This window comes from Salvelinus namaycush, chromosome 20 (genome assembly GCF_016432855.1).
Source record: "Salvelinus namaycush isolate Seneca chromosome 20, SaNama_1.0, whole genome shotgun sequence".
Classification (NCBI taxonomy): Eukaryota; Metazoa; Chordata; class Actinopteri; order Salmoniformes; family Salmonidae; genus Salvelinus; species Salvelinus namaycush.
In genome coordinates this window covers 3,759,140-3,772,048 of record NC_052326.1, presented here as the reverse complement: position 1 = coordinate 3,772,048, position 12,909 = coordinate 3,759,140, and the positions used below count along the sequence as shown (strand labels likewise).

The window sequence follows — 12,909 nt, the reverse complement described above, 5'->3', positions numbered from 1 at the left end:
GAGCACAAAACTTCCCTTTCTTAAACACCCTTTAGACCTGTTCTCACACACACAGGCCCCAGTAGACTTTTTCCCTCTCCCAGAGCCCCTTGTGGACCAACGAGACAGTGATCTGTCAGGCAGAGGGAAACCCAACACCACCGTTTCCATGGAGAAGCCTCCATTCACTGTCAAAGAGCTAAAGCAATTGGCTGAGAGCAACTGACAAACACGTATCAACTAGCACACCTGTTATATACTCATCAGGCACTTCATTACTGGTTTACAGATTTATTTTGAAGGAGGATTCATACAAACAAAAAGAAAAACAAAAGATTCCTTTGAGACTTATTTCAGTTAGGGCAAAAGTCCCATTTTATACATTGATGATTCGCCAGGCAACATGTATGTTTCCCATAACATTCTGAGAGCATTGGAAGACGGAACCGCTGCACCAGAAAAACTTAGACAGCGGGGCATGTAACAGCAAAGGCTATGAAGAACGCTTATAAATATTATGGCATCAGAAAAAATAGATAGCTAGAAAGGATTTCTGTATAATTTTTTAAATGAAGTGCAACATTCCAAGCGTGCATATTCTTACTCTCAAAACTTATAGGAAATGGCGGTGGATGGTATTCCCTGCCAGTCAGTTGGTTGATGGGACACTGGTTAGGGGATTGTTTTGGAGGGTGGGTGGGGAAAGGGTGAAGGGAGAGAGAGAGTGTATGTTGTGTAGATCAGGTGTGAGAGTCCCTGCATGGCTATCCTGCCTAGAGTACAGTGTTTCTGGCCACAGAGGAGTAGAGAAGGAGGTGGAGCAGGGTGATGGGGGTGGGCGTCTTAGAGCCCAGCGTCGTTGTAGGTGGGCGTGGGGACCTTCAGGATGCTCTGTGCATTATCCTCCAGAAGGGGGCGCCAATTGACCTCCCCAGTCAGCAGGAGATCTTCCCCGTCCAGAGCGTCGATAAACTGCATCTGTGTGGAACAAGCACAGATAAAGAAAGCACCATTAAGACTGGCACAAGGACATCATTACAGAGGCAAACTGATGCTTCATATTTTTATTATGTACTGAATAGTCAATGATAGTTTGTGGAACATTGAAATGGTGGACAAAACCAAAGCAACCTACTCAAGTATTTTTCTCAACATAGTATTTTGTCTTGGACAAAAACTCAACAAGTGCTGTATATTGTGACACGTTAAGCTAGGCGTATGTCGCACGTCACTACTTCACAGGAGAGGCATTTTATTATTTAAATCAAAATGCGTTTTGCAGAAATGTCTTCTGGAACATGTGAACTTTCATGTGCCTTAATAACAAACTAGTATGCCATCTGTAAATACGAATACAATTGTTAAAATTACAAGCCTAGTTGATTCAGCCACGAAAAATGGCAAGAATCTTCCCGCTAGCCATGATTGGCTGAGATAATGGATGGGCTGGACATGCCCGAGAGAGAGGAGTTCAGATTGGTGTACCAACGCGTCAGTCTATAACATGAGCTGCTCAGTATGTATCGATAATCTTTCTACCACAGCTTTAGAAAGATAAACTGCAAAAAAAAGTGTTGCTACTGCTCTCAATGTTGCTGCACTGAATTTTACGTGTTATCGACAAAGTCAAAATCAGAGGGAAAAAGGTTGTGATGATTACTTTCTGTAGGACAATCGTGCCATGCTGACTCTCTCGGACACTGCAAATGAATCAGATGAGGAAATCCCTGACATTTTAACTGAACCAGACATTGTAGAGTCTTCTGATGACAGTGATGGGGAAGAAACGGCGTGTTGTCACAGAATAAGTTTAACCGAGGGAGTTGAAAAGAGTCAGAAGGCTGTTGTATAAAACATCTGTCTCCGGATTACATCTTCAAACTAACGGCAACTATGGCATCCATGACAGAGGGAGAAGCGTTCATCCATGTATACGGGTAAGAGTTTAGCAAGCTACATTTTCAGAAAGTTGTTTTCAGTGCCAGTTAAAGCATACTGTTAGCTAGCTAGCTAATGTTGTGTATGATCTGTGTAGTAATATTATTTGTATCTCAGAAATACATTTGCATTGCTAGCTAACATTGAACCTAGTTGGTTAGCTTTAGCTACCTACAGATTCATGCATGGTACTAATGTTATGAGTTGGTATTATGGCTAATTGTTTAGCTAGCTAGCTATATGTCAAAAAAAATGACTCCACTATGCAAGTAACCATTTCATTGAACCGTTTACACCTTCTGTATGCTGTGCATGTGAGAAATAAACTTGGATTTTATTTGATATAGTGTGTGTTTACCAGAGACGGTAATGTGAAGAACAACATGACCTGCACCAAAGTCAAATTAGGATAACTAAAGGCAAACGAGACAGTCTAAGTACAACAATTCTTAGGTAGAATGCCCTGCTTTTATTTCGTCACTCACAACCGTAAGCTATTTTCTGTAATTAGTGTGCCATTAACGAGCTCTGACTGGGAAAAGTACATTTGTAGGGTCATCCAACTCGGAATCACTGGCCTCTTTCTAGAGCTCCCCCATCCACCATCTAAACCGCTATGAAATACCTTTTCATCAACCAGAAATATTTTATTTTCAGCTGGTAATCAAACTAAAGTAAAAGACGCAAAAACAAAACTTCAATGGGAAGTATAGAAATCGCACACACAGAACTTACCTACCGCTTCTTAGACTTGCCTTTAATGAGAATAACAGATCGACAGTTCATTCGGAAAGTATTCAGACCCCTTCCTTTTTCCACATTTTGTTACGTTAGACGTATTCTAAAACAAATTAAATTACTTTTAGCGCAAAAACCAAGCCATGAGGTTGAAGGAATTGTCTGTAAAGCTCCAATACAAGATTGTGTTGAGGCACAGATCTGGGGAGTGTACCAAAAATGTTCTGCAGCATTGAAGGTCCCCAAGAGCACAGCGGCCTCCATCATTGTTAAACGGAAGAAGTTTGGAACCACCAATACTCTTTCAAGAGCTGGCCGCCCGACCAAACTGAGCAATCGGGGTAGAAGGGCCTTGGTCAGGGAAGTGACCAAGAACCCGATGGTCACTCTGACAGAGCTCCTCTGTGGAGATGGTTGTCCTTTTGGAAGGGTCTCCCATCTCTGCAGCACTCCACCAAATCAGGCCTTTATGGTTAAGTGGCCAGACGAAAGCCACTCCTCAGTAAAAGGCACATGACAGCCCGCTTGGAGTTTGTCAAAAGACACCTTAAGGACTCAGACCATGAGAAACAAGATTCTCTGGTCTGATGAAACCAAGATTGAACTATTTTGCCTGAATGCCAAGCGTCATGTCTGGAGGAAACCTGGCACCATCCCTACGATGAAGCATGATGGTGGCAGCATCATGCTGTGGGGATGTTTTTCAGCGACTGGGAAACTAGTCAGGATCGAGGGAAAGATGAACAGAGCAAAGTAGAGAGAGATCCTTGATGAAAACCTGCTCCAGTTCGCTCAGGACCTCAGACTGGGGTGAAGGTTCACCTTCCAACAGAACAACGACCCTGAGCACACAGCCAAGACCACGCAGGAGTGGCTTCGGGACAAGCCTCAATGTCCTTGAGTAGCCCAGCCAGAGCCCAGATTTAAACCTGATTGAACATCTCTGGAGAGACCTAAAAAAAATATATGTTTTTGCTTTGTCATTATGGGGTAGTGTGTGTAGACTGAGGGAAAATAAACAATTCAATCCATTTTAGAATAAGGCTGTAACATAACAAAATCTGGAAAAAGTCAAGGGGTCTGAATACTTTCCAAATGCACTGTATATAACTCACATTTCAATGTGAATTTGGTAGGGTCACCCAAAAAGTTACATATTGCATCTTTAATTAATTAAGTGGCTTGAGCTCATGGAAGGAGCATTTGATGAAAGTAACTAGTGTGTGTAACGATGCAGTGGCAATGCCAGTGCAGCGAGCCACCACTGTACGTGACTTCATCACTGGGGAAGGGGCCGAGGGCCTGAGATTACCTCTCCTGTAGTGTGTCATCAGGCATGGCCAGGTTTTATGTGCTGCACCTGTGATTTAACAGCTCTGGCCCACTTGATTAACAAACCTGTTTTCTTTGCACTGCCTTTTCTCCCAGTCTCTCATTTCCTCTACCTTTCAAGAGCTCGACTACGCTCTTGAAATCCCTGCGAGCTCAGAGAAACAGTATCTTTTGTTTTTTTCCCCTCTTGAAAAGTCCCCCCTCGTCTCATAAATTGCTGGCAGTGCCTGTAATGTAGGCTAGCTAACTCTATCCTGTGGCATGGCCCTAGGGCAGGGCCCTGTCTCTGTGTGCAGTGATGCGAGGACACCTTTAATGCAAGCAGGCAGGAGTGGGTCAGGCCCTGGACAACGTACACACCAATAACTCAGGACTACAGGACCAAGGGGGGTGCCAGTGGAGTGGCCGTCACACGTTCCCAACGCCACTTTCATATGTTTTCGTACTAACATCAGTTTCACTGTTGCCATGCCGGCTTGGGTCGAGGAAACGGTCAAACGCTTGATTTAGTTTGACCGTAAATCTGACACCTTTAACCCTTTACACTCGTAGAAATAGGCCTATATGGATATGGCCAAATTTAAATGTTTCTAACGGAATAACTATAAAAAGCATTATGTATGACCATGGTAGCAATTGAAAGAGAACATTTAGGAGCTTGTTAGACCAAAAGGTGAGGACAAAAGCTCACCTGACAAGACTTGAATCCCAACAGACTTCATTTTGTGCATTTTACCAGTGGTGGAGAAAATGACAAGTAAAAGTCACCCAGTAAAATACTACTTGAGTAAAAGTATTGGGTTTTAAATATACTTAAGCATCAAAAGTAAATGCTAGAAATAATTACATATTCCTTAAGCAACACTGATTTTTTATTCACAGGTAGCCAGGGGCACACTCCAACACTCAGACATAATTTACAAATGAAGCATCAAAGGCAGTAGTGATGACTGCGCTCTTTTGATAAGTGCGTGAATACAAAGTAGCCACAGTTTGCCTTGCATTGCACACTTTTGGCATTCTCTCAACCAACTTCACCTGGAATGCTTTCCCAACAGTCTTGAAGGAGTTCCCACATATGCTGAGTACTTGTTGGCTGATTTTCCTTCACTCTGCGGTCCAACTCATCCCAAACCATCTCAATTGGGTTGAGGTCGGGTGATTGTGGAGGTCAGGTCATTTGATGCAGCACTCCATCACTCTCCTTCTTGGTCAAGTGGTGTCTTTGCAGCAATTTGACCATGAAGGCCTGATTCACACAATCTCCTCTGAACAGTTGATGTTGAGATGTGTCTTGCTTACTTGAACTCTGTGAAGCATTTATTTGGGCTGCAATTTGAGGCTGGTAACTGAACTTATCCTCTGCAGCAGACGTGACTCCGGGTCTTCCTTTCCTGTGGCAGTCCTCATGAGAGCCAGTTTCATCATATCGCTTGATAGTTTTTGTGACTGCATTTGACATTTTTCCAGATTGACTGACCATGTCTAAAAGTAATGATAGTTTCTATTTGCTTATTTGAGCGGTTCTTCCCATAATATAGACTTGGCTTGTACTCTGGAGTGAGATCGATTTAGAGGTGGAGGGTCCGTCATGGTCTGGGGCAGTGTGTAACAGCATCATCCGACTGAGCTTGTTGTCAGTGCAGGCAATCTCAACGCTGTGCATTACAGGGAAGACATCCTCCTCCCTCATGTGGTACCCTTCCTGTAGGCTCATCCTGACATGACCCTCCAGCATGACAATGCCACCAGCCATACTGCTCATTCTGTGCGTGATTTCCTGAAAGACAGGAATGTCCATGTTCTGCCATGGCCAGCGATGAGCCCAGATCTCAATCCCATTGAGCACACCTGGGACCCGTTGGATCGGAGGGTGAGGGCTAGGACCATTCCCCCCAGAAATGTCCGGGAACTTGCAGGTGCCTTGGTGGAAGAGTGGGGTAACATCTCACAGCAAGAACTGGCAAATCTGGTACAGTCCATGAGGAGGAGATGCACTGCAGTACTTAATAACCTTTTGTCAATAGGGGGAGCAGTTAGCATTTATTTTTTCTGGGTGTCGCCAAATTAAACTGCCTCGTGCTCAATTCTTGCTCGTACAATATGCATATTATAAATTCTATTGGATAGAAAACACTCTCTAGTTTCATAAAACGTTGGAATTATGTCTGTGGGTGACCCAGAACTCTTTCTACAGCGAAATCCATGACAGATAGTGCGAAGGTCTGAGAGCGAAGCTCTGGTTTCAGATCAGTTTTTAAGGTCTGTGTATATCCTATGGAACGACATGAACTGCACCCGCCTTCCCCTGGATGTCAGTAACCAATGAGAAGTGGAATGGGCTTTCTGCGTAGCTCTCAGAGGTTATAAAAGGCCAAGGAGTGAGGGTAGCCCCCCTTTCGACTCTGGCCATTACGCAGAAGAGGACCTCGGGATGCCATTTTCAAAGGCTCGGTTATCAACGTGAAATGTATCCGTCTGTAATTTAATTCGATATAGGAGTTAGAAACATCATAACGTAGTTAATTTAAACCGTTTTATAGCAATTTATATCCGTTTAGTGCGATTTTGAGGAATTTCTATGTGATGCTCTTTGAAGCTTTGGGCACGTTTCGGGGTCCCGGTCGAACGTTAGTGGGCATTTCGACGGACAGAGGACATCTTTCGACCAAAAGAAGATTAGACCCAAGAAAGGATACATTGCCCAAGAATCTGATGGAAAATCACCTCAAAGTAAGAAATATTTAATATGATAAATCGTTGTTCTGTCGAAATATTTTAAACGCATATTGCGCCATTTTGTTTTGTATCCCTTCGCTTGGCGAACCCTGTATTGCACAGTAAGGATAATTTTAGAAATGTAAATCAGCGATTGCATTAAGAACTAATTTGTCTTTCGATTCCTGTCAACCCTGTATTTTTTAGTCAAGTATATGATTAGCTTTCGATTAAACTAGATCACTATGAAAGATGGCGTCCGACATGTTGAGGCTTGATTTGCTACTATTTTCATTGTATAACCACGGTTTTTTATGGCTAAATATGCACATTTTCGAACAAACAATATATGTATGTTGTAATATGATGTTACAGGAGTGTCATCGGAAGAATTCTGAAAAGGTTAGTGAAAAAATGTATATCTTTTGGCGATGATAACGATATCGCTCCCTTTGGCTTGAATTCATGCTGGGGTGACGTTTGCATATGTGGTATGCTAATATAACGATTTATTGTGTTTTCGCTGTAAAACGCTTAGAAAATCTGAAATATTGTCTGAAATCACAAGATCTGTGTCTTTCCATTGCTATGCTTTGTCTATTTTTATGAAATGTTTTATGATGAGTAAATTGGTCATACACGTTGCTCTCTGTAGTAATTCTAGTCGCTTTGGTGAGATTTGTGATGGTGGCTGCAATGGCAAACTATGATTTATACCTGAAATATGCACATTTTTCTAACAAAACCTATCCTATACCATAAATATGTTATCAGACTGTCATCTGATGAGGTTTTTTCTTGGTTAGTGGCTATCAATATCTTAGTTTAGCCGAATTGGTGATAGCTACTGGTGTTGAGAAAAAATGGTGGACAAAGAAAAAGGGTGTCTTTTGCTAACATGGTTAGCTAATAGATTTACATATTTTGTCTTCCCTGTAAAACATTTTAAAAATCTGAAATGGTGACTTTATTCACAAGATCTGTATCTTTCATTTGGTGTCTTGGACTTGTGATTTAATGATATTTAGATGCTACTATTTAAATGTGACGCTATGCTAGTGATGCTAATCAGTGTGGGGGGGGTGGGGGGTGATCCCGGATCCGGGTTTCTGAGGCAGTAAAAGTTAATGCAGTTGGTGGCCACACCAGATACTGACTTACTTTTGATTTTGACCCCCCTTTGTTCAGGGACACATTATTCTATTTCTATTAGTCAATTGTCTGTGGAACTTGTTCAGTTTATGTCTCAGTTGTTGAGTATTGTCATGTTCATACAAATATTTACACGTTAAGTTTGCTGAAAATAAACGCAGTTGACGTTTCTTTTTTTGCTGAGTGTGTGTGTGTGTATGTATAAATAATATATGGCGCTGTACAACGTGACAGTCGGCAGTACAGCACTGGGCTATTTAGCCAAAGAATCCCCATGTCGTGCGGGCAGGGCACGCGGGAGACCGATGTTCAATTCCCCGACGGGGAGGAAGTAGTAGGCTGTGCTTGTAAATTAGAATTTGTTTTTAACTGACTTGCCTAGTTAAATAAAGGTTACACCAAGAGCACGTATAATTGTAGTCTAACCAATACTCAAATGGAGATGAAGTGAAAATATAAATCACAGTGAGTTATCTAGACCAGTCCCCATGCTGTTCTCAGAGCAGCGCGAAACAGTGCTAAAATAGTTGTAGGCTTTTGCTTCAAATCCTGTTGCTTCTAACTTCAATATGCTCTTTAAATAAATAACACCTACACCACTTTTAACAGCACATTACTCAACACTAGTGAGACTCAAGTTGCCTATATACAGTATATCTAAAAATATGACGTGACTACGGCAATAATTACATAGAGATTGGAGGATATTTCTGTAATTCAGTGATATTTATTCCCATAGTAATTCGTTATGGATCCATAACTAAATCAACATCTGCATTTCGAAAGTATTTTTATCATTATTTTATTAATGAAAGCATAAAGATGCCATTATTACTTACATTGTTTTAGTTTGAACGTGCAGACACACAAAGAACAGAACAGCGGGAACATTTCCCTAGTCAGCGGCATTATTAGTGCAATGCCCCTTAAATATTTGAGATTATTTTGTTTGTTTTCAAATAATGTAAAATGAGCGAGAAAATTATCAGTTTCTATTTAGGTTTATGTCGCCCATTCATTGTTAGAGCACCGATTATGCTTTTGGGTCCTACTAACTCCCCCTTGCGCTGGTCTGGAGCAATGAAGTGGTGACGCAGGGTACTACCGTACTAACCACAAATTACCTCTAAGTCCCGCGGCGTAAACTCACAACTTTTAAAAAGGAGGAACCACTGTACCCTAAGCCTAGTAATGATAATGACATTACTTATAATAGTTAAATGACACTGAACAAAAACAAATGCAACAATTTAAATAAATTCATTAGGCCCTAATCTATGGATTTCACATGACTGGGAATAACAGATATGCATCTGTTGGTCACAGACACCTTTACATTTTTTGTAAAAAAGTCAGTGTCGGGTGTGACCACCATTTTCCTCATGCAGCTCGATACATCTCCTTCTCATAGAGTTGAACAGGCGAAGTTTCTCGTACTGGCGGGAACACGCTGTCGTACATGCCGATTCTGAGCATCCCAAACATAATCAATGCATACAATTCCTGGAAGCTGGGACGGAAGAACTGGGACATTTTCAGCTTCCAGGAATTGTGTACATATCCTTGGGCCGTGCATTATCATGCTGAAACAGGAGGTGATGGTGGTGGATGAATGGCATGACAATGAGCCTCAGGATCTCAACACGGTATCTGTGCATTCAATTTGCCATTGATTAAATTGCAATTGTGTTCATTGTCTGTAGCTTATGCCTGCCCATACCATAACCCTACCACCACGGGGCACACCAAACTGCTCGCACACACGACACCATGGCTGTCTGCGTCTGCCATCTGCCGGTACAGTTGAAACCAGGATTCATCCATGAAGAGCACACTTCTCCAGTATGCCAGTGGCCATCCAAGGTGAGAATTTTCCCACGCCAAACTGCAGTCAGGTCAAGACTCAGGTGAGGACGATGAGCATGCAGATGAGGTTCCCTGAGATGGTCTCTGACAGTTTGAGCAGTAATTCTTTGGTTGTGCAAACCCACAGTTATCAGCTGTCCAGGTGGCTCATCTCAGACCATCCCGCAGGTGAAGAAGCCGGGTATGGAGGTGGGCTGGCGTGGTTACACATGATCTGCAGTTGAGGCCAGTTGGGCGGACTTCCAAATTCTCTAAAATGAGGTTGGAGGTGACTTGTGGTAGAGAAATGAACATAAAATCATCTGGCAACAGCCCTGGTGGACATTCCTGCAGTCAGTATAACAATTGCATGCTCCCTCAACTTGAGACATCTGTGGAATGATGTTGTGTGACAAAACTGCACATTTTAGAGTGGCCTTTTGTCCCCAACACAAGGTCACACTGTTTAACCAGCTTCTTCTATGCCACACCTGTCAGGTGGATGGATAATATTGGCAAAGGAAAAATGCTCACCAACAGGGATATAAACAAATTTCTGCCCAAAATCTGACAGAAATAAGCTTTTTGTGCGCATGGAAAATTTCTGGGATCTTTTATTTCAGTTAATGAAACATGGGACCAACACTTAGGACCGAGACAACATGTTGCATTTATATTTTTGTATAGTAACTAGGGCTGGGAAGATATCAGTATCGCAATATTTTTTCATGGCAACTGTCACGGATTACATTTAGAAAGTAACCTACCCAACCCTGATTGCGTCGTCATCAACTCCAATTAGAATCTTAGTCCGTTATAGCCTAGTTTGTTAAATAGCCTACCGAAACAAAATAAAATGTAGGCCTATCCCATATTTGCTAAATATGTTGAACATTGCATGGCTTCAATATGGAAACATAGCATTCACAATTTTGCACTGATATAAGCCTACTGTAAATTCTAATAAAACAACTTGTTTTAAAATAGGCTGTGTCAAAATACAGTTACAGGCACAATAATTGCTGCCCGTGGGCATAAAATATTAGGCCTAAGACAATGTAGACTATGGAGTGTCTTACGGACATCCAAACCTTTCACAGGAGCTGAAGGGGGAATGTCCGCTCACCATTACAGCTCCCAAATATATAAATATATATAGCCCACAATCTCTGTTGATATAGCCAGTAGTGATTTTGTTACAGAATTCCTGATATATGACAGTTAGGTCCAACAGAGGAAAGTGGAAGACGCATTTTTGGACTTTAATTAAAATAACTTGATGTTCCTAAATAGGCTTCCTACAGTCACTGACACGTTTCATGAAATGTGCCCAAACCTTTCACAGAAGCTGTGCAAAATAATATCAAATGTAAATAAAAAGATTGGGAATCTGTTGAAAGTTTTTCTTTTAATAAAACATTGGTGATGTAAGCCTACATAAGGCCTACTGTGTGCCTCTCTGCTGTCAAAATCAATGCCATAACCAATCGCGTTCCCCGTAAACCTGCTTTTGGTCAGTCTTAAATATCCTTAGTTGTGCATATTGGCACATGTTTTTAAGGACACACCTATATTTACATCCCTCCCACCTCAGCACAAGCGAGCTGATGTCAGACAGGTAAATTGCCGAACCTGGCATAAGGTGTGGAACATGCCAGTGTCAGCTTTAACATGACGAAATGTTAAATCTTTTTTTGTGAACAACTGTCTTCAAATGCCACTTTGGAGAGCCTAGTTTTCATTATTTTTTGTTATTTAAACATTCAATTTAAATAACTCAAATTAATATAAACTAGACTCTCTAGTGCCTTTTTCAAATATTTCCTTTTTCTAATCCCATCCGTTCCATGTATTTGAACTGTTCCAGAACTAGCACACCTGATTTAACTTGTCAACTAATCATCAAACCCTTGAATAGGCAAATTAGGTGAGCTAGTTCAGGGCTACAACAAAATTGTGAAACGTCTGGGGGTCCCCACGTCCCTCAGGTCTTTCCAAACCTGAAGTCGGGGCAGATTCTTTGGTTTTCTTTATTTGGGGAACCACTGAGGACTAGGGTCCCCGTATCCCATCTTGTGGTGATATGGAGGCTCGTCTTCCTTTCTCACCTGTTTACGGACGTACTCCACCATGAGCTCCAGCTGCCTGGGGTCCTCGCACTGGCGGTTGAACATGTTCCTCCACAGGGCGGCCGCCAGCACCCCATCGTCCGAAAGGATTCCCTTCAAATGCAACAACACAGAGGAGGTGAATCATGGTTGTCGTCATGCTCATTACCTTCCATCACTGCATTGTCAAATAACACTGAGGACTGGACCAGGCAGAACACAGTGGGTCCTGCAGGACCGTTCCGCCAGTCAGGCCTAGAACAGCACCACGACATGCTAGCTGCTGACCTGTTTCCAAGCAGGCTTGGTCTCTGGGGCCCTTCCATTCCCAGTCATCATTTCCAGTGTGTGTTGTGTTTTATACTATCTGCCACAGCTGAGGCAAAGATAACCCTAATGGTCAAAGCGGGGTCTTACCTCATCATATCCAAAAATAGCAGCATAGAAAGTCTCTGTCATAGCCCTCATGCTTTCCTTCCGGTGAATGGCATCAATCTAGACGGGCGAGAGACAGGAGGGAAGGAAGATGGAGGGATGTGGGTTAGCCAGCTGCAGAGCAAGGACCCAAGTTGGTATTAACACTATTTTGGGTAAACAGTCCCAATACTACTGCTTTGCTTGAGTTCCTCAAATTTGGTCACATTTTCCACTTCAAGCGCACGCACACACACTTTCCCCTCCTGAAATATAAATAAACCTTTTCCTTGAGCTGTTGGAGCCAGTTTATAGTGCTGGACTAGGTTGAGAGTAGGGGATCTTTGTGGCCACTCACTGAGTGTGTCCAGCAGGTGGAGTAAACTATCCTTACATAAATACAGCACTCATACGTACATGCAGTACTGTATTAGGTACACCAAGGACACTAATAACACTCAGGGAGTTTAGATAATGAATGCATTGTAAGACTAGGAGAGTAAAACACAGAAACACAGCTGTGACAAGAATTAAATCAGAGGTGGCCTCGAGGAATCTTCCATACAAACTCAGCAGCTTGAAAAACGGTAACCTAGAAGCGGTTTGAGAACTCAATAGATGAGGACCTAGTTTTACCGGTTCGACACGCCCAATTTCACATTTCAGGTGTGATGAGACACGCATT

General features: G+C 42.3%; 1 protein-coding gene across 1 annotated transcript in view; it reads right to left on the bottom strand.

Annotated features, from left to right (window-relative positions):
- Window positions 1-254: 254 nt before the first annotated feature.
- LOC120064970 (ubiquinol-cytochrome-c reductase complex assembly factor 1) overlaps window positions 255-12,909 on the bottom strand; it is a 35,413-nt gene continuing 22,758 nt past the window's right edge. Inside the window, exons 7-9 of the mRNA XM_039015586.1 lie at window positions 12,228-12,305; window positions 11,811-11,924; window positions 255-957 (exon numbers count right to left, since the gene is read on the bottom strand). Coding sequence (XP_038871514.1) covers window positions 823-957; window positions 11,811-11,924; window positions 12,228-12,305 — 327 coding nt within the window. The 3' untranslated portion in view covers window positions 255-822. The remainder of the gene's footprint in view (window positions 958-11,810; window positions 11,925-12,227; window positions 12,306-12,909) is intronic.